This window comes from Ascaphus truei, chromosome 18 (assembly GCF_040206685.1).
Source record: "Ascaphus truei isolate aAscTru1 chromosome 18, aAscTru1.hap1, whole genome shotgun sequence".
NCBI classification, from domain to species: Eukaryota; Metazoa; Chordata; class Amphibia; order Anura; family Ascaphidae; genus Ascaphus; species Ascaphus truei.
This window is the reverse complement of record NC_134500.1, coordinates 10,241,706-10,264,171: the sequence shown is the minus strand read 5'-3', so window position 1 is coordinate 10,264,171 and position 22,466 is coordinate 10,241,706. Positions and strand designations below refer to the sequence as shown.

At 47.4% G+C, this 22,466-nt stretch overlaps 1 protein-coding gene across 1 annotated transcript; it reads left to right on the top strand.

Annotated features, from left to right (window-relative positions):
* Window positions 1–212: 212 nt before the first annotated feature.
* On the top strand, window positions 213–18,938 carry UNC45A (unc-45 myosin chaperone A). Its single transcript, XM_075575476.1, has 20 exons — window positions 213–407; window positions 2,498–2,653; window positions 3,010–3,046; window positions 3,146–3,321; window positions 4,417–4,509; window positions 4,607–4,774; window positions 5,522–5,690; window positions 6,021–6,191; window positions 6,952–7,123; window positions 7,979–8,279; window positions 9,154–9,248; window positions 9,350–9,491; window positions 9,998–10,138; window positions 10,727–10,854; window positions 11,033–11,099; window positions 12,206–12,319; window positions 13,056–13,171; window positions 13,974–14,091; window positions 15,052–15,207; window positions 16,699–18,938. The coding sequence occupies exons 1-20, from the start codon at window positions 384–386 to the stop codon at window positions 16,975–16,977; spliced, it is 2,823 nt and encodes a 940-aa protein (XP_075431591.1). The 5' UTR covers window positions 213–383; the 3' UTR covers window positions 16,978–18,938.
* The last annotated feature ends 3,528 nt before the right edge of the window (window positions 18,939–22,466 follow it).

The window sequence follows — 22,466 nt, the reverse complement described above, 5'->3', positions numbered from 1 at the left end:
TAATCAACGTAATGATGGATAATCCCATGGAGTGTTTCTTCCATTAAACTATATAAATAGGGAGATTATTTGTGGGAGAACAAATATTGATTTAATTAGACTGAGCAACACAGTAATCATACAAACTGCAGTACAGACAAGCAGCGATAGGGGCAGAGCTCTGCATCAAGCACGTGCAGTGCACAGCGTGACAGCTATTTCCTTATTAGGTAGTAGCAGCCATGGGAGGGTGACGTCATTGCAGAGCGCGGTGACGTCATTGCAGAGCGCGGTGACAGCAGCAGGCCGGGGGACAGTGCAGTGAGAGCCGGCAGGTGAAGTCAGACAAGCGGCAGCAGCGGCAGGGAAAGAGCGCGGCGCCGGCTGAGGCCTTCACCTGGAAGATGGGGGAGAGCAGCACAGACAAGGTGAGAGACCCAGGAGAGAGGGGGGAGTGCAGGGGGAGCCCCCTAATTATTTAGATTAACCCCCTAATTAGTTATATTAATGATATATTATTAACCGCTAATTAGTTAGATTAACCTGTAATTGGTGAATGTGATCCATAGTAATTTAGCACCCTAGTTAATGTGTTTACCTCCAGAATTAGTTTAACCCTTTCGCTTCCAGAGGGGCCTGCAATGCATTGCAGAGGTAGGGGGGGCCCAGAAATATATCTCCTCTCTCTTCCCAGACAGTTGATGGGAGGTTTAGCTGCAAGTAGATGTCACTGTTTATAAAGCTGGAGAGCAGGACTGGTGCACATTTATAATAATTGGTTGTTCTTGTATAGCGCTGCTAGTTTTACGTAGCGCCTTAGAGACATTTTGCAGACACAGTCCCCCGTAGAGCTTACCATCTATGTTTTTGGTGCCTGAGGCACAGGGAGATAACATGACTTGCGCAAGGTTACAAGGAGCTTACACCGGGAATTGAACAGGTTCTCCAGTGTCTTTACTCACTGAGCCTCTCCTATCCCACTCTTACATTTAATTACCTATTATCTCAATCAAGCAAATGTTGTGCAAGTCTCATGAACTATTAAACATAATTTTATTTATTTATTTTTACACCCAAGATCTCCCATGTCCTACACCGGTCTGAAGGAGAGCACAGAATAGTTCAGCGATAACTGCAGACCACATTAAAAACTTTTCACATTCGCCAAAACTCTTAAAGTATAATCGGTTCTGTTTCCAGGGCTGAAATAGCAGCTCTGTGGTATTGTCACTGCCTTTGATGTGGGTGAACCTGCCTTGAAGCCCATTGTCCATTCTCCCTGTGCTTCAGACGCCAACAACTAGATTGCAAGCTCTTTGGAGCAGAGCCTGTCAAGTTCTATGTACATTGCTGTCGGCGCGGACCTGCCCCCTCGTCTCTGTACGGCTGGTTTATGAAAAGCTGTTTGAGTTTTCCTAGAAATTTGGCAGCTTTAATGTTTTCATTGCTGGAAATCTGGTAGCACGTGAGTGCCACCTGACTTCCGGAATCGTGAGCCATTTCATTGCTTTGGCAGTGATCACATGGTTGAGACTGCTCTGTGATCACTATCAAAGTGTGGCCCAAGGTGGCGTGCTGGCAACGGGGCCCCTCCTCCTGCAGCATCATGATGTCATGGTGTGACAACGCGATGCTGCAGATGGATGGCTGCCCTCCAGCCGCATAAGATAATACCCCCTCCCCCCTGCGTGCGGACACGCACCTCCCCCCGCTATCTCCTAAGACCCCCTGTCTTTCTTGGGGTGAGCAGCTGTCCGGTTCAGGGACTCCCTAGCTCCTCTCCACTCTCCTGTTGGCAGAATTTGGATCCTGGCGCCGGCAGCAGGAGGGAGAGAGGGTACGCGGGGCCCCAGGCAACCGCTTTGCGCTAAGACTGGCCCTGATATTGTCTCCCCCCCCCCCCCCCCAACCAACCAATGACATGAACAGGAGGTAAAAATAGCTTGCCATACCTGGTACTGCTTATCAAATCGAGGGAGTGTCAGAGAACAGCAAATCACATTGATATTTCCTTTTTTCTTTTACGTTACCATACCTGGTACTGCACAGGGGTTCCTGGCATGCACGGTGGTGCCCATGCCATATTGGGTATGTCATAACGGCAGCAACATTTCTGCCATCTGAACATTTCAGGTCGTGTAACACACACACACACACACACACACACACACACACACACACACACACACACACACACACGATATCCAAAATACAATAGTGAAAAGTACAGTCTAATACAATGAATAACTAAACATGGAAGAGCACACGGCACCACCACTCATGGTGTAGCACCTGTAATATATATTTATATCTCAAGTAATAAAAAAAAAAAAAAAACACGGCGGATTAGCACTGGAGAGGTCCTCTGCTGAATGTGACGTCATCCAGCCAACCCCTGCGAGTAAACGTAGACCCGGTGAAGGGAGTGGGAAAAGAACCTGGTGCTTAGGGGCACCACGGGAGAACGTTGGAAACATATTTGATGATTATCATTTCTAATATTTACTTTTTAATAAAGGTGAATGCAGAAAACCTGAGAGAGGAGGGTAACGAGCTATTTAAATCTGGCGATTATGATGCCGCACTATCCTGTTACACACAAGCAATCAGCCTCTCCGACAAGACAGAGACGGCCGTTCTTCACCGCAACCGAGCTGCGTGCTACCTCAAGCTGGTGAGTTGTGCAGATAGGAGGTGTCTGTGATACAGAGCGCACCACTACTCTTACACTAATCCTTACACTAATCCTTACACAGGAGTCCTCCTGGTCCTTAATAATAGTACAAGGTCAGGCACACTTTTTGAAATGTCTCATTAGACCATAACGACCATGTGTTATAATGCATAAATTGCAGGATTTACTAAATTAGGGGATTCTGCTGCTTTCCGAGCTACCGAAATCGGGGAGGATTTTGTGGCGTCAAATATTTGTGTTTTAATCCGGTACTAAGGAACATGCGCTCCATTTTGTTGGTGGAAATATAACCATTGGCAGATAACTGGGTACCACAACGACTGTGTTTATTGCAGGACGATTACCTAAAAGCAGAGGAAGATGCATCAAAAGGTAAATGTGTTTGTTTTTCCCCCATCTTTTAATGTTTACATATAGATAATAGATAAACACACACTTCTCCTGCTAACAAATGATTGCTGGTTTATATAGCAATCGAAGTGGATGGAGGTGATGTGAAGGCTCTGTTCAGACGCAGCCAGGCGCTGGAGAAGCTCGGCCGTGTGGATCAGGCTATACTTGATCTGCGGAGGTGTCTTGTGCTGGAACCCAAAAACAAAGTGTTTCAAGAGGCCGTGAGGAGCCTGGGAGTCCGAGCCCAGGAAAGGGTGAGCGACATCATGTGGGGTTTGTAGTGAAGATTTTTACTGGCAGGCAAATCTCGCATTGATCTGCGGTGCTGACACAAAGTATGAAGGCTCTTTATAACTATTTATTTATGCAGCCACCTCTGGGGTGGAATCCCCCCCCAAATATTTGTGTTGCTTTAATCTCCATGGAAGATTTTCGGGAGCTGAGACGAGCAATGCTGTTACTGTTACCCAGTGACTATTGGCAAAGTTCGAGAAGCAGCAACGGAGTATTCACATTGGTTCTGCTGATTTATGGCACCGGTTCTGGCTAAAGTGCAATCACAATAGAGCACGGCATCGGAGCCGCAGAACAATCTATAAACGGGTGCAGCTGCAAAAGGAGAAACTGAGATTTGTAGGTATTCCAGATCTGCTGACCTGTCTGTGACTGGCATACACAGGACATGTTTATACTTTGGCCCAAATTAAGGGCATCAGTGCTTGATTTGTATTTGTTAAATTATATCAGTTCGTAAAAGAGCCGTGCAAATTGGGAGACACCAGATTCCACCTAAAGCCTTTCAGCCTTTCTCGATTGCCCCCCCCCCCCTCAATATCCTCTATCCACCTTTCTTAAGGCCCATCTTATAACACAAACCTTGAACAAAGCACATGGGTAGCTCCGCTCGCTGATACTATACATCTCAGATGCACTGACCTTGACCCCTTGCAGATGCACTTACTATAACACTCTCCTACTGTCTCAATACGTTCTCCCTACTAACCACTTAGATTGTAAGCTCTTCGGGGCAGGGACTCCTTTTCCTAATGTTACTTGTAGGTCTGAAGCGCTTATTCCCATTATGTGCTTGATTATTATGTTGCGTGTATTACTGCCATGATGCACTGTGTACATGCATGATGCACTATGTACATAGATGACGCTAAATAAATAAAGATACACATACATATATTGTTGCACATAAAGCTACAATATAAAGAACCCCATACCGTGATGTAGGAGAAATGACAGGACCCTTCCCAGTATGGCTGGAAGAACTGGGTTGCACTTAAACTACAACACAGTTTCTCATCCCCCGTGGAAATAACTCGGGCTGTGTTTTATTTCAGGTCCAGCTCATGTCCTCCACAGACTCTCGAGTGGATCAGATGTTTCAGATCTTGCTCGACCCAGAAGAAAAAGACGCAGAGAAGCAGCAAAAGGTACAGACTCCATAACTTGGAGAAGAGCAGGACAGCCGTCTGTGACTGTGCAGTCACTTTGGTTATATGCCTTTTGGTTTCTCTTCCCGTGTCCCAGGCAGCACAGAATTTGATTGTCCTGGCTCGGGAGGATGCTGGCGCCGAGAAGATATTTCAGAGCGATGGGATTCGTCTCCTGCAACGTATGATGGACACTAAAAAGGCTGACATGATGCTGGCTGCTCTCAGGACCCTGGTTGGCCTCTGCTCTGGTCACCAGTCCCGAGTACGTCGCCACAATTCAATGTGTTGGTTTTACAATAATACTACACTCTCTAGGGCAGGGGTTCTCAACTCCAGTCCTCAAGACCCCCCCCCCCCCCTCCAACAGGTCAGGTTTTTAGGATATCCCTGCTTTAGCACAGGTGGCTCTGATTGAGCCACCTATGCTGAAGCTGGGACTGATTGAACCACCTGTACTGAAGCTGGGATATCCTCAGTATGACCTGTTGGGGGGCCTTGAGGACTGGAGTTGAGCCCCCATGCACTAAGATACAAACCTTTATGTAAAAGAACAACCTTCTCCCCCTAACCTATCCAGTACAAATACGTTGAAAAAGTCTTATTCTGCGCATATGTATATATATTTATGTGTATATATATATTTTTTTTTTCTGGCTGCACATTTTTTTCCTCTTGTCTCTAAAATGTGTACAGCGTAAAATCTTACGAGATAGGGACAGAAAGATAAAAAAAAAAATGGATGCCAGAGGGTCCACTCCCCACTTCACTGATGACTTTTGATGCTTATTGAACCCTTCCGCTTCTTCCCAGCGTGTTGCTTGCAGGGAAAGGGTTATTGATGGTGGTGATTGCATATTTGTAGCACAATTGTTAGAGATTCTCCCATAAGCTGCATGTTCATGTGCTGGTCACAATCTGGTCCGGGTAAAGTTGCCACATTCGTCTCTTTGTAAGCGTCTCCGTTGCAGTTTGGTATTCCGCTGAATTCTTTCTCCGTGTGCATCTTCAGGCCATGGCGATCCTCCAGGCAGTGGGCATGGAGAAGTTCTGCTCGGTGATGGCTGTGGACGATGAGCAGGTCTCTCTTGCAGCATGCAGTGTCCTGCACGTCATTTTTGACGCTTTAAAAGAAGGCACGAAAAAGGAATTCCGGGGCATGCAGGGCGCAGTTGTGTTGGGTAAGACACTTCTTGGCTCTGTGGTCCAGTACGATTTTTCTGCAGCACGAACATTGTGGGCATAGGCATCTGACCCCAACCCCTGCCCACCAAGAACGCTCTCAATGCACCTAACCCATAACCTGACCATAATGTTCCCACCCCTGCCCACTAACCAAGCTCTCAATGCGCCTAACCTATAGCCTGACCATAATGTTCCCACCACAATCTATATGTAACCACACCTTAGTTTTACTAATGAATGTACTGCGCCCTGGATAAGGGCGCTATATAAATGTTATATATATAAGATACAAGTATGACATTTGATGTCAATCCTTTTTTTGGAAGACTCTACTCAGGAGCTGAAGTCCATGATCTACAGCCTGCTGGAGATGCTGGTTCAGGCCGGGGTGTCATCGCAGGGCAGAGAAAATGCTCTAAACCTTCTGATAAAAGTGGTCCCTCGAACGTCTCTGCGCGATCCCAACAATGCTTTGACATTGTGGGTCATTGACCATGGTAAGTGCGTCGCTGTGCTCACGGGACGCGCTAAGCCCGTTTTGCTTGGGTAAAATGGTCCTGTTGTCTATTAGGAATCTTGCGCTCTCTCTGTGCTGTGTTCCTGTCTGGCTGACTCGTGACAAAGGGTCGTAGCCCGAAGCGTCGCGTCCTTTTTGTGTTTATATTTTTTATTCTTTGATGGAAGTTTCCACAAGTTGAGGCTTTTCAGGCCTTAGGGCGCATAGTAGCAATTTCTCCTGCCTTGTGCTTACATGCACAACAGTATTCTTAATATATACCTGTGAGTTATAAATATCAACAGGTGAGTTCGCTTATTCAATTACATTCTGTCTACCAACGTGTCATACAATTCTGGTGCTTCTCTTACCCTTGTACCAATTATTATTATTATTATTATTATTATTATTTACTTTTATGTCTCGATTTGTTTTTGCCTGGGAATATGTTGTTTTAGAGAGGAGGGGCTCAGTGAGTAGAGACACTGACTGGCACTGAGTGTGAAGCAGGGGAACCTGGTTCAGTTCCCGGTGTCGGCTCCTTGTGATCTTGGGCAAGTCACTTTGTCTCCCTGTGCCTCAGGCACCAAAAAAAACATAGATTGTAAGCTCCACAGTGCAGGGACCTGCGCCTGCAACATGTCTCTGTAAAGTGCTGTGTAAAAATTAGCAGCGCTATACAAGAACGTTGTTGTTGTTGTTGTTGTTGTTCTGCTGAAAGTCCAGAAGGGTTTCCGTCTTACTGGTGTTTTTTTATTCAGGCTTAAAGAAAGTCCTTGAAGTCGGAGGGTCTCTGGTGGAGATCCCTGGGGGCCTCGCTGTCACAGACACCACCAGGATGAGCGCCTCCGTTCTACTTACCAAGATCTTCGATGACTTAAAATGTGACGCGGAGAGGGAAAACTTCCACAAGCTCTGCGAGGATTATGTGCGGTAAGAGATCCATTTTGCTGTTTTGTTTTACATTATTTTTTTAAAGTATGCATTCTTTTAAATGATCTCCTTAAAAAAAAAAAATATATATATCTCTATCTCGCCTTATGTATAGAGCCAGGTTCTGTTGGACTTAATGGATTCAGATAGACTTGTATAGTGTAAACCAGGGGAGCGCAAACGTTTTTGCAGCTGCGTCCCCCCTGCCTTCCCTCCGCTGGTGCTCGCGCACCCTCCCTTACCTTGATGCGACGTCAAATGACGCCGCGGGGCATGTGACATCACGTGACCCGCAGCGTTATTTTACGCGTGTGACATCACATGTCCCCGCCGAGTTGCCAGGGACACGAGTGACACACCGGCAGAGTTAAGGTAAGTAATAGCGTTGCAGAGGCCTCACGCAATCCACCAGCATTTAATTTTAATGCCTCGGGGAAGAGCGCGGGGTCCCTGCAACGGCCTGCGCCCCCCCCCCCCCCAGAAAAATCTACCGTGCCCCCCACTTTGCGCACTGCTGGTGTAAACCCTTGGGGGTAAGATAAGGTCTCTCAGCTCAAAATGAGATCAGAGCATTATCACTTTGCACCTTTTTTAGAGCAGTGGCGGCAAACTCCCAGTTCTCAACGGCCACCAACAGGTCAGGTTTTCAGGATATCTCTGCTTCCGCACAAGTGGCTCAGTCGTTGAGTGAGCCACCTGTGCTGAAGCAGGGATATCCTGAAAACCTGACCTGTTGGTGGCCCTTGAGGACATGTGTTGCCCCATCAGCCATGGCTGGTTGGTTCTGCACGTCTCTGCCTATCGTCTTGTGTTTTCAGCTGGACATATTGCTGTCACGTAGTTCCTTTCTTGCAGTGGTTGGTTTGAAGGCAACGGTATGGATGGGAAACTCCGAGCGATACAGACGGTCTCCTGCCTGCTGCAGGGCCCTTCCGAGGCTGGGAACCGAGCCCTGGAAGTCGCGGGTATCATGGAGAGCGTCATATCCCTGTGCGCCTCGGAACGTGAGATCGACCAGCAGGTGGCCGTGGAGGCACTGATCCACGCCGCTGGCAAAGCCAAGAGAGCCTCCTTCATCACCGCCAACGGCGTGACGCTGCTAAAAGATATCTACAAGAAAAATGAAAGTGACGCCATCCGTATACGGGCGCTGGTGGTGAGACCGTCTTTTCTTGCGTCTGTAACATATATATTTGGGTTTTGTTGAAGGAAGGCTGTGTTATATCCAGTGGCCTTAAATGTTCTATGTTTTTGGGATTGAAGCCGCACTCGCAAATCCTGCGGCGAACTGCCACGGGCGCTCGGGTAACCCCAGCGGGGCGAGGTACAGCAAGTAAGAGAATAACGAAACCCCGGAGGTCCTGCAAAGGATAGGTTTAAAGATGCAGACCAAGCGATATCGTTAATGTGTGCTTTAATAAACCAGGTCTGTGCTATGAGAAAATACTTGTAGCATTTAAAAAAAAAAAAACCCGCTCTGCATTACATTTTTTATGTATTGTAATGTAACAAGCAGTTTTTGTTTCTATAGCAACCATTTACAAAGTCCCTTCCTCTTCTGAAATAGGCTCTGGCACACCCCTTTGATCCCTGCCCTCTCTCTAGCAGTGCACCAATTGTATCTAGTGATTGCCTGGTCACATGATCTTCCCCACAGAACTTTGCATCTTTGGTCCTCTTCTGCTGCACTGACAGCTATTTAGTGAACCCCCGAGTCGAATCTTTGCCCATTGATCGGCTAATTACTTGTCATTGTGTGGATTGTATTGATGCACATATTAAAGGGGAAAAAAATAATAATAAAAAAAAAATATATATATATTTATTTATTGCAGCTTGGCCTGCTGCTTTAAAAGGTGCAGAGATCAAGTTTTTGGACGACACGTACATTGAATTTCATTTTCTACTTGCTATATAAGAACCATTAAAACCCTACTGTGTTCCCGTCTTGCCCCCCTTTTTTTTCCTTTTGATATCCCTCGTTATTTGCCGCCTTGCCGATGTTACCCAACATCCTCTCTGTCTTGTAGGGCCTGTGTAAGCTGGGCTCAGCAGGAGGGACCGACTTCAGCTTGAAACAGTTTGCGGAGGGATCCACGCTCAAACTAGCAAAGCAGTGTCGCAAGTGAGCAGTCTTCCTTATTCCCCAAACCGATCACTCGCGTCCGCGTAACTAGCCGCAAGCCGTTAAAATGTCACCCCCTGCACGCCGTGCCGTCACTGCAGGTGGCTCTGCAATGAGACCATCGACCCGAGCACCCGCCGCTGGGCCGTGGAAGGACTCGCGTACTTGACGTTTGACGCAGACGTAAAGGAGGAGTTTGTAGAAGATAAGGCAGCCATGCAGGCGATGTTCACACTAGCAAAGGTACAAGAAGGAATCAATATACGCAGGCGCCCTGTACTATCACTGTGCATGTATAGTGCGTTACATACAGGCATACCCAGCATTAACATACGCAATGGGACCGGAGCATGTATGTGAAGCGAAAATGTACTTAAAGTGAAGCACTCCCTTTTTTCCACTTTTGATGCATGTACTGTACTGCAATTGTCATATATGTGCATAACTGATGTAAATAACACATGTGTAACAGGCTCTATAGTCTTCCCCGCTTGCGCACAGCTTCGGTACAGGTAGGGAGCCGGTATTGCTGTTCAGGACGTGCTGACTGGCGCATGCGTGAGCTGCCGTTTGCCTATTGGGCGATTATGTCCTTACTCCCGCGTGTACTTAAAGTGAGTGTCCTTAAACCGGGGTATGCCTGTATAACATTTTCCCCCCCTGTGCACAAACCTACATCCCTTCTAGAAACGATTGACGGTAGAAACAGGCCGAGGCGTGTTGTAACCTTTTTTCTCGGTGTCCTGCAGTCACAGGACAAGACTGTGCTCTTTGCTGTCGCGTCAACCCTGGTCAACTGTACAAACAGCCACGATCGGGAGGAGCTGGACCCACAGATGCTGGAACTAGCGAAGTACGCCAAGCAGCACGTCCCTGAGGAGCACCCCAAGGTGAGACGTTCTAGTAATTGTGGTTGTGTACGTCTCAAATGGGGGTTCTCGTGGCTACGGTCCCAAGGTTCAACCAAGTATCTGCCTTCTCTTACCGTGCACCCCACAACTGGAGCAATCTCCAGTCTCTAAGTTCTTTCAAAACTAAAGCCATCTCACGTTTCAATGTGGTCTGTAACTGTTACATACGCCCATAACTTATATTATCTTTAACTGTTCATGCAATTTCTTTATATATAATGTATAACCTCTGTTCATTTACGGTAACTATATATTTGTAACCATGTATCTATCATTATAACTCCGTGCCCAGGACATACTTGAAAACGAGCGGTAACTCTCAGTGTATTACTTCCTGGTAACACACCTTATAAATAAATCCTCTCCAGCTGCTATCCAATGCATCCATCAACCCGCTCGTTATTTTGCAATGAATGGGGTAATGAAGTTTAGTTTCAGACACTTGCTGGGTGTTCTGAAAGTTGGACGCTTCAGCTTTGCCCGCTTGTGCGAGGACATCCCCTTATTGCATGGCCCTGGGGTGCCTTTTTGACGGAACCTCCTGTTCTGTTTTTGTTTGACCGACAGGATAAGAAAGATTTTGTTGCGGGACGAGTTGGGAAGCTGCTGGCTGCAGGGGCGGTGTCGGCTTTGGCCTGCATGGTGAAAAATGAAAGCCCTGCGCTCACCGATTCCTCCCGGGAACTGATATCCAGGTACGTCTAACCGCACAGTGGCCAGGCCTTGGAAAGCTCCGATTTATAAGGTGGAGCAGACCTCGCTCCTGTGACATGGTCGTACATGGTGGGGTAACAATGTGCTGCTTGCATTGTGTAAGTGACTGGACACAATGAGTCTCATTAGCCTGAAGTTCCCTGTGTTTTCCTCCTCCAGGGTCTTCTTGGCCTTAGTGGAGAAAGCTGAAGACAGAGGAAACGTTGTAGCTCAAGGAGGAGGAAAGGTGAAGGATCTTAAGAATGTTTCAACCGGACTCTGTTAATGACAAATTGCTGTTGAGCTGTTTCCCCGTCATTGAAAGCGACAACCTGCCTTTCACTATTGGTCTAATAGATGTCTGTCTCTGTCTCTCTCGTCTGTCTCTGTCTCTCTCGTCTGTCTCTGTCTCTCTCATCTGTCTCTGTCTCTCGTCTGTCTCTGTCTCTCTCTCTCGTCTCTCTGTCTCTTTCCTCTCTCTCTCTCGTCTGTCTCTCCCTCTAGTCTGTCTCTCCCTCTGTCTGTCTGTCTCTCTCTCTGTCTGTCTCGTATGTCTGTCTGTCTGTCGGTCGGTCTCTCTCTCGTCTGTCTCTCTCGTCTGTCTCTCTCGTCTGTCTCTCTCGTCTGTCTCTCTCGTCTGTCTCTCTCGTCTGTCTCTCTCGTCTGTCTCTCTCGTCTGTCTCTCTCGTCTGTCTCTCTCGTCTGTCTGTCTCTGTCTGTCTCTGTCTGTCTCTGTCTGTCTGTCTCTCATATTAAGTACAGTGGGACTTTGAATTTTGCTTGCCTAATTTAGGAGACAAATGACTTTGCACGGGACATTTTTATGAGGAGGGTTAATCGATTTTTACTTAAGACGCTCTGCACCTTCCGTCCTTTTGAACAGTGCAGACATAAGATATTTTTATTGTATAAATCTTTCTTTATTTGCATCATCTTACACATGGTGGGGTCAGCAAGAGAACCCGTTCCATCTCTGTGGGAAGTGCATAATCGCTTTCAGAAATAGGATTGCACGTGATTATGGGAATACCCGAAGCCGTGTATAGATAGTACATGCTAAAGATTAATTTCCCCTTATCCCACCCTGTCCTTATCAGAGAGCCAATAAAGATGTGGGGAGGGGGGACTCTGGCAGTACAAGCGCTCGCTGATCACACAATGACATCACACAGTGACATCATACAGAAGGGAGCAGCCAGAGGTCTCACTTTAACAAAATATTATAGGTGTCAGGGTAAAAAGAGTGTCAATTACCCAGACGAGAGCCCTTAATCATGTCGGTGATATTTGTTCACTTTTGGTTCTAGGGGGGATTTCACCTCTAAACGCCACCCCCCGTCCCATCTTTTTCAGGCTCTGATACCTCTGGCTTTGGAAGGCACCGACGTTGGAAAGACGAAAGCTGCTCAGGCTTTGGCAAAGATAACAATCACCGCCAACCCTCAGATGGTGTTCCCCGGGGAAAGGGTGAGCACACGTGGGCAGAGAGAGGGTGGTAACGTGTTGGGAAAGGGTTGGCAGAGAGGGCGGTAACGTATTGGGAAAGGGTGAGCACGTGGGCAGAGAGAGGGCAGTAACGTGTCGGGTTTGAACGGGGGTAACTAAGGAATGGTGGGTGGGTGGGTGATCTCGTTGTCCCTTTCCTAATATATCCCGAAAAGCACACGGCTTTGCTGCGATGCATCATTACAGGTACTCCTAGGATTAGGAACAAACATGTGAGTCCTGTACATAAAACCTGGACACACCATTACATATGGGTGTTTGTGTATCCAATTTTCATGGGAAAACTAATCCTTTAAGTTGTTGAGATTAGTCCAACTTTTGTAATGTTTTTTCATGTGGTAGTGTATACCAGGGCTTCCCAACGCCACGCCTCAAGGGGCGGGGGGGGGGGGCCTTGAGGACTGGTGTTGAGAGCCCCTAGTGTATACAGTGCCACTTATAACAGAACAATGCAGGCATGAAGAATACATGCATCAAAGATCTTCCATCTTTACTGCAGGAGACACATTGGCTTCCCCAGAGTGACACAAGGAGCCAGATTTGGGTCTAACTAGGTTCAGAGGCAAATGGCTCAACAACCATCGTTTTTCTCCGTACATGCCACTGTCTGCCCCCGTTATCTCCGTACATGCCACTGTCTGCCCCCGTTATCTCCGTACCCCCGTTGTCTGTAAATCCATGAACGATTTCCCACCAGATATACGAGGTGGTGCGGCCCCTGGTGAGCCTGCTACACCTGGATCGCACGGGGCTGCAGAACTTTGAGGCATTGATGGCGCTGACAAACCTGGCAGGGATCAGCGAGAGACTACGGTACGGGCTCCTGTTACATTTACCGGCATATTAGAACTCGGCTAACCTAATACGTGACACATTGTTCCAGTGCCCGGAACTGACACATTGAAGAGGAAATCCAAGCAGATTAGAAACAAATCTTTTAATATATGCCGCCTTTTGGTTACCTTTTTATTGAAAACTAATTACCTAAGCTGCTGATCAATTTATTCTCCCGTGATTTGATCAGCAGAATCGTGCTTCCCAGGGTTCACTAAATGGCTGCCTTTTAGTTTCAAATCCTTCAGTAAGTGTAACTCAGCAGCTACAATGTATTCTTATTTTACTACGGCAACATTACCTATTGTTACCGTTTGCAGCTCAAACTGCTGGGAATATTAACAACAAATGATCACAAACAGGAAAGTGTTGCAAAGATCTTGCACTGCTGGGGAGGTGGGATAAACCTGCTATAGAAATCACAGGATGCTCTGTATATTAAACACATTAAAAATGGCATTAAGAGTTGCATTTTAAATAATAAAAGGTAGTAAGTATTATCTAATACTACAGAACTGATTTATATTAAAAAACCACGTATAATATTGCATGAAATGCTTCTTTTAATTGGCACATTGTAAGAAAAATTTGTCACTTTTGTACAAGACAATCAGGACGCAAAGTATGCTCGCATGACTCAAAATGTCTTTTATTTTTTCCCTTCTGTACTTTAATGCTGTGAATCAGTCTGGATCTTTGCCGCTTTCTGCTTGTTCTCTGTTTTTCTTTCTGGACGGTTTAACTCTGTTCTTCCTAAACGCCCCGTTCTGCATCCCATCAGGGGTAAGATCATCAAGGAGAAGGCCGTGCCGATGATCGAGGGGTATATGTTTGAAGAGCATGAACTGATTCGACTTTCTGCCACGGAATGCATGTGCAACCTGGCCACGAGCAAAGAGGTGACCACGAAAACACGCGTGTAGTATGATGTATGCTACATCCAACATGATATAGTTCAATACTGATCTCTCGTTCTCATCAGTAAGGGTGATTTAGTCAAATTCTTTGGCCAAAGTATTTTTAAGCCTATAACCACGCCCAATACTTCCTGCAGACAGCTTATTTTGTTGTATACATTAGGGGGGAATAGGGGGGGTGGTGGTGGTGGTGGTGTGTGTGTGTGTGTGTGTGTGTGTGTGTGTGTGTGTGTGTGTGTGTCAAGAATTTTGTCTTCCCGTGCCGCGATCACTTGGTCGGCGCGCACCAATAGAAAGGCAGATATGCCCGTCATGGCTGCGCCCCCGCGCTCCCCTACAGACCGCCGTTCGCAGCTTTAAACTGTGCACGTGCCGCCAGGCGAGACTGGCGCCGTAGCCTTAATTGTATTTACGAGCTACGTTACTGTTACTGAGGCGACATAATGGTTGGCAGAACAAGATCATACAATATAACGGCGGACAGCTCCTGTCCTCAAGGCCCACCAACAGGTCAGGTTTTCAGGATATCCCAGCTTCAGCCCAGGTGGTGGTGGTTCAGTCAAAGGCTGAACCTGAACCACCTGTGCTGAAGCAGGGATAAACTCAAAACCTGACCTGTTGCTGGCTCTTGAGGACGAGAGTTTGCTGCCCCTGCAATATAACCGTGTCGGTGTTTGCCTCGTACTGAGACATCACTAGCGACGCTTCCAGTTCTGTATCTGCGTGCGGCGGGGTCCGTGTGCAGGAACTCCAGCCTCCCGCCCCTGGCGCAGTTCGGTCATCTCTAGGAATTCTTTACACGCGGCGCCAGTTCTCTGCCGCTTTTAGACGCGTCCTTTGCAGACGACCTGTGGTAGAACCGAGCAGGGACCGGGTCCCCAGCGCAGAGCATCCCACCCCATGAATGTTGACGAGCAAGAAACGGCATCCTTTTTCTTTCAGGTGCAGGACTTGTTTATGGTCGAGGGGTCCGACCGGCTGAAGCTGATGGTTTTGTACAGCGGTGAGGATGACGAGCGCCTCCGTCGTGCAGCGTCCGGGACTCTCGCCATGCTGACCTCTCTGAAGCCCGAGCTTTGTAACAAGATCACACAAGTGGTAAGGGTCGGTGCTCTGGGACACGGCCTTCTGCTGCCTGACCGTCACGTCGCAGCTTAAAAAAAAAGTAGCAATACTGTGTCTGACTCTGAAAAGATCTATTTATTCAACGCTGAGGATAAAGCTGTTTGTATTTTACAACAAAAAAACAAACAAAGCTGCCCAAAGTTATTTTCAATGTGACAAAAATACACAGTGCAATACCTATATATCTCTTGTAAAAGGGTCATTTAGTTTAACCCTTTGGCCAAAGCGTCTTGAGCCTGCTGCCACTTTCAAGGCATGACCGTTAGCAGGTCCTAACACTCCCTGGGTTAAAATTCTTATTAACCGGTATAATTACAGGAAGAATGATCACATTGGATCTGTCGTAACCAAGCAAAATGAAACTGACCCGCCAGCTTGGAAAGTGGGGAGGGGCAAGTTTAAACCTTAGGGGGAAGGGGCCACTACCCTCCCAAAAGCAGCTGAGACCAGCTGCACACAGTTAGATAGATAGATATCTATATTAAATGGAAATATTACTGTATATTCATTTGCATGTCTTAGACAGGTCTGCAACCCTGTCTTTCACCATTATCATGCAGCACTTCCACTGCAGCAAGGGATTCTGTGAAATGACATGCAAATGAGCACACAGTGCCACCTTTTGCCTGAAGCTCATATTACACGAGCAACCCTTAGGCCAATGCCTACTGCTTTAAACACAGCTTTTAAGCATAGGCTGGGGTGAGTTGCAAAGCCAGTAAACCCACTCACAGACATGTTTCAACCTTGATGGGAATCATCAGTGTGAGGTTGGTTGTGCTGGTGAAAGACAGGGTTGCAGACCTGTCTAAGACAAGCAAATGAATATACAGTAATATTCTCAGTGTGTGTGTGTGTGCGCGCGCGCGCGTGTGCAACGAGGGAGTCCGACCCACTCACGGTGCGAGGAATAGTAACGCTTTGTGGGTCCAATCTAAAGGCAGCTGATGAAACTGGACATTTATAAGTGGTTCCTCTCTATAGTGTATTGATCACGTGTGTTTCTCCATAGGATTTATAAACGAGAAGCAGGCATAGTATAATAACGTTTTATAGACGGTTATAAAGGTTTGCAGGTGGCGATGCACTCACATGTTCCAACCCCAGTCATCAAGGGTCATCCAATGATCAGGTTTTAAGGATATCCCTGCTTCAGCACAGGACAATGGTTGAACCACCTGTGCTATACTTCAGCCCTTGTGACCTTCAGCACCGGAATTTGCCCCCTCCTCTACGAATATAAGGCGCTTGTAAACCACACTGGGTCAGATCGAAATGCAGCTGAAGCACAGACGCTGCCTCCAATCCCTCAGCCGACGCGCGTGGCGGTACTCCTGGGTAGTGATGTCACGGATGGGGGAAGATGTCAGTCGGGTGTCTTGGGTAGCAGAGAATCTGTGAGCTGCTCAAGCCGTGACGATAATGATTTGCATATGTCTAACAGCGCTCCCCGTTTCTCTGCAGACGGCTCACTGGTCGGAGATTCTGCAGGCGCTGCTGCTGAGCCCGAACGTGGAGTTGCAGCACCGCGGGGCAGTGGTTGTGCTGAACATGATGGCGGCAGACCAGGAGGTGGCTACCAAGCTGATGGAGAGCGAAATGTTAGAGATCCTGTCCGTGCTCGCGAAGGACGAGGAGGAAGAGACGAAGCGCCCGGTGGCGAGAGCTGCCAAGGAGTGTTTAACCAAAGCAGTGGAGTACGGGTTAATCAAACCCAACGTGGAAGCGCAGACCGACCGATGAAGTCCCCCACAACCACGGAGGAGACACGGAAGCTTTATTCTTCTAGCATTCTTTATACAGACTTTGTTTTTAAATCTACATTTTTATACGAGACACTCTCTTTTACGTCTTTACTGCCCTAACTTTGCTGCGTTTTTGTGTTGCAAAGGGTCCATCCACACACAGTTGTGTATTTCATTAACTATCAGTGCTCTTACATTACCTTTTCCTGCTCTGCATAGAACACACGGGCCACGTCTTCACCTGTACCACGGGGCCGGGCGGCACTGCTGTACCACGGGGCCGGGCGGCACTGCTGTACCACGGGGCCGGGCGGCACTGCTATAAGGCCAGGTCCACAGTGGCCGCTGCGCACGCCACACACCAGAGCACAGCCCTCTATGGGGCAGGCCCCATTCGCCGTGTGTGTGGGCGCGCAAAGCGTGATGATGTGTCCGCTGGCAGGGAAGACAAGAATTTTGTGTCTATCCTTGACGCGATCACATGATGTTCAGGTAGCCAATGGCAGGGCAGATCGTGTGGACCAATAGGGAGTGCAGGTAGTGTAGACCATACTGGCTGGGCCCCACTTCCCCATCAAGGCTGCGCCACCGCACGTCCCATCGTTCAACAATAGACCGCAGATCGTGGCTTTCACCCGTGCACACACCGCCAGGCGCGCGTGCCGCAGAGACCACTGGAGCCGTAGCCTAACACGGGGCGCCGAATGTAGCCTTACTTGTTAATTGGGCCTTCGGTCTTTGTTTTACTGTATCCCGCGGCGGCCGAGTCCGACGGGCGTATCCTGCGGCTGAGGCTTTTCGAGAGAACTAGTTCTGCATGCAGAATGTGAGATTCGGCTGCAGATCACGGTTCGGTGCAAGCTGCAATACGGGCCCAGGCGTACAACTGGTTTTGCTCCAAAAAAGCTGGGTGCAAGTAATCTGTATGACTAGATATCAAATCGCCTGAACTGCTTACCAAGTAAGGAAAAATACAGCCCAGTAATTATGCACCAAACACTTCCAAACCATTAAACACTATTTGACTTATTCAAGGGCATGTGGCGGGAGAACGTAGCACGCTCACCCTAATTACACCTTTGTATTGAGGGATGTTTATAATCGTGCTTAGAACTTGGGCTCCGAGTTCTTGTTTTTAATGGATGAAATGAAAGCCAGAGGGCCCTATAATTATCAGGCTGCGATACTGCTTCTAATTCCCGCACTCTCCACGTGATCGGCAGTATCGCTGCTTCTTTTGTTTCATTATATATAAAAGCAGAGAATGTAATAAAAATGGTTTGCGTGGCGTTCCCTGAACAAAGTGCGTTTACAAAACGAACACACAAATGTGTCCTGACTAGATAATAGAAAATAGACAATTATTGGGAAATCCAAATGAAGCAAAGAAAAAAAAGAAATATAATAGTGAGTTAATCATAAAATAAATATATATTTTTAATTCTTTCAGATAATGGTTGGGCAATCACAAAATATAAATTGGCATTCCTTTTATAAGTTGTAAGTATTTCACTGATCTTTTTGTCTGTGCTTTTAAATAGCCATTCCATTTGGGGTGCTCTAATCTTTCACTTGGGGTTACTTTCTTGTTATTAAATACTTCCCGGTATTCCATCTTGTCGCGTCCGCCGCCGCCGCCGCCATGTTCCCTGTTTCTCCGACGTGGGACGGGATGTTGCAATGCACTACTCACAATTACTGATGTTGCTCTGTCATTCATTTTGCATCCTTTTTGTATTTAATTGAACACTTAACATTGTAATGCAGGGGTGGCCAACTCCAGTCCTCAAGGGTGTCGAAGACTGAGCCACCTGTGCTGAAGCAGGGATATAAAAACCTGACCTGTTCGTGGCCCTTGAGGACTGGAGTTGGCCACACCTGTTGTTTATAATGGATCATGAATTCCAATATTTATCAATCTTTTATAAAAATGTCAATAAATCACGGTTGGATCACAAAGATGTGGTATCGTACTAACTTTTTCAATAATATTGTCACTGGAGACCAGGACTAACACACCAGGGATCAATTCGCCAGACAGAAACACAAGAGTTTATAAAATTAATTTCTTGGAAAAATAAATATCCACAGCTATTTCCAGCAAAACACACGAAACTGGGGTACACTATAAACTAGGTGCAGAGACCTCCCTAAAGAGATTTTCTCTGTTCTTCCTGCAATGTCCATCCAGCTTCTTCCCAGCTGCTTCTCCAAACAAAATCTGCTTTACAACTGAAAAAAACACTCTGACCTCACAGCTAACAAAGAGCTGATCTTATCTCTTCTGGCTAGGTGTTTGCAATATGACCCCAGCCCCTGATTGGGGGGAGGAGGGAGGAAGAGGGGGAGTGCAACAACAAACACCATTACATTACTAGGCAATACTCTGCAGCATTCAAACTGAGAACAAAATTAACCCCTGGTCCCTACATTGCTGGAACCAGGCTACAGAATACATATAACATAATACAGATGTATTACTGACAGGTAGGGGTAACGGCAGGCTTGACCTTTATTAAAAGCAGTCACATTTACCCCGGACCGTCACAAATATATAATCTACAAATCTTATAAGAGCTGAGGGTTCTGAGAACAAATCGTGTGTGTATATAACGCTTGCCACTGACGCAGTAGTGAAGTGTGATGTGTGTGCACTTAAAGGAGCAAACCCCCCCATATAATTATATATTTTTTACTATATCCACAAGAGATGGCGTTGTGACTTTCTATTGATCGTCAGCGAGCGCTGAGCCTGTGACCATTTTGTGTCCAGCGGCCTAATGCTTTTGCCCGCGATCACGGAGCAGCTACGGGGGACACTGCCGTCCCCCCGGGTTCAGGTAAGAACAAAACAAAAATATGCAGCGTGGATGCATTCAGGAGAGATGGTCACGCAGTCATTCTTCTTAATGCATTCGCTAATCAGATTGCTTGATAATCGGCTGATCCGATATCAGAGTCGGATACACGAAGCGCAGTTACATCAGGGAAATGTTATTTTCCACACGTTTAACACATCCGCAAAGATTCGTTTATATAAGAGGCAATTTTATTAGAGCAGGGGGTGTGCAAACTGGGTGGCGTGCCCAAGATTTTCAGGGGGTGAGGGGGGCGTGGCGGTTTGACGTCCTGCACTCTTCCCCCAAGGCGTTTAAATTAAATGCAGGGGGACCGCGCAAGGCCTCTGTAACTAAGGCTGCGCTTATAGTCCCGGTGACAAAACAAGTTGATGACATCCGTCGCGTGCGCCTATAATGGGCGTGACCGCGACGGAGCGACACAGCGACCAAAATTGCTGAAATCCATACAATTTGATTTTTTCCATCGACCGCCGCGTGACGCGAGCGATTCAGCCAATGAGGGTGAACCATTCACGGCCATGCCTCCGACACCCCCCCCCCCCCCCGTTCGCCTTCTCTTGTCTCCTGCACTATAAGCAGGAACCGCTATTACAACGGCGACAGATGACGTCACACGGTCGCGTCGCCGGAACTATAAGCGCAGCCTAACTTACCTTGGCTTCCAGCGACGCGTCATCATGGTTACCCGGCGTCAAATGACGCAGCAGGGTTACGTGACACCACATGACCCCCGCAGCGTCATTTGACGCCGGAGCCGAGCAGAGGGAGGAGAGCAGGCAGGGAGGCGCAGGGGGGAAAGATGGCCCCTGTCCTTAGACTAGAGTGGCTTCATTTACCTTCCCAAACACACTTGATACAATATGTGGAGAGACCTGAGCACATGCTATATACTTTGCAGATCTTGATTGGAGTATTTCCCCGGTATCGCGTGTGTTCAGTTGTGAGCACAGGTATCTCTGCACGTGCTGTACACAGGTATCTCTGCACGTGTTGTATACAGGTATCTCTGCACGTGTTGTATACAGGTATCTCTGCACGTGTTGAATACAGGTATCTCTGCGCGTGTTATATACAGGTATCTCTGCACGTGTTGTACACAGGTATCTCTGCACGTGCTGTACACAGGTATCTCTGCACGTGTTGTACACAGGTATCTCTGCACGTGTTGTACACAGGTATCTCTGCACGTGCTGTACACAGGTATCTCTGCACGTGCTGTATACCGGTATCTCTGCACGTGCTGTATACAGGTATCTCTGCACGTGTTGTATACAGGTATCTCTGCACGTGCTGTATACAGGTATCTCTGCACGTGCTGTACACAGGTATCTCTGCACGTGGTGTACACAGGTATCTCTGCACGTGCTGTACACAGGTATCTCTGCACGTGTTGTATACAGGTATCTCTGCACGTGCTGTACACAGGTATCTCTGCACGTGCTGTACACAGGTATCTCTGCACGTGCTGTACACAGGTATCTCTGCACGTGCTGTACACAGGTATCTCTGCACGTGGTGTACACAGCTATCTCTGCACGTGCTGTACACAGATATCTCTGCACGTGCTGTATACAGGTATCTCTGCACGTGCTGAATACAGGTATCTCTGCACGTTATACAGGTATCTCTGCACGTGTTATACACAGGTATCTCTGCACGTGTTATATACAGGTATCTCTGCACGTGTTGTATACAGGTATCTCTGCACGTGTTGTATACAGGTATCTCTGCACGTGTTGTACACAGGTGTGTACGGGGAGGTGTAGAAGTCACTCTAGTAAAACACTCATTAGCACTAACAGCTGGATAAATGTAACATGCGCTAATTAAAAGGTGTAAAACTGGGAAAAGTTGTTATTCCCTTTAGTGCAGAGGGGTGACCAGCTCCAGTCCTCACGGGCCACCAGGTCAGGTATTAGGGATATCCCTGCTTCAGCACAGGTGGCTCGACTGAGCCACTGATGAAACAGGAAAAAGGTGATGCATCCAAATTGGTCGAAATTCCTCAATGATATATATAAATGATACTGGATAGCAGTGGAAAGTCCATGAATAATATGGCAATTTGTCAGGTGCGGGCTAGGTGTCTAGTGGGGCCCACGTGACCAACACAAATGAAACACCATAATAGCCCCCCCTAGTAACCAATATATAATAAACAGAGGCACTGGTAAACATATACATATATGTGGGGGCGCTATGGCCCTATTACCTTAGTGCTTGCAGGACCTCCAGATATCCAGGGCGTGCAGTTCATCCAGGTAGATAGCCAGCAGGAAAAGAAGTGAAGATGTGTTGCACTGCCTCAATTTCCAGCTCCCAATAAGTCCGGAAAAAATACAAAGTGAACACTCAGCTGAATAACAGGTCAGGTTTATTGCAAGGTGGTGCAGCAAAGGGACAGCAAAGCCACACGAACGCACCTACGCGTTTCGTGCACGGGGCACTTTATCACTTGATAAAGTGCCCCGTGCACGAAACGCGTAGGTGCGTTCGTGTGGCTTTGCTGTCCCTTTGCTGCACCACCTTGCAATAAACCTGACCTGTTATTCAGCTGAGTGTTCACTTTGTATTTTTTCCGGACTTATTGGGAGCTGGAAATTGAGGCAGTGCAACACATCTTCAC

Excerpts from the sequence above, each read along its gene's own strand:
- UNC45A (XM_075575476.1), top strand. The coding sequence starts at position 384 with ATGGGGGAGAGCAGCACAGACAAG. Across the intron at positions 3,047-3,145 it reads AGAGGAAGATGCATCAAAAG|CAATCGAAGTGGATGGAGGT; the intron begins GTAAATGTGTTT and ends TGGTTTATATAG. Across the intron at positions 9,249-9,349 it reads CTAGCAAAGCAGTGTCGCAA|GTGGCTCTGCAATGAGACCA; the intron begins GTGAGCAGTCTT and ends CCGTCACTGCAG.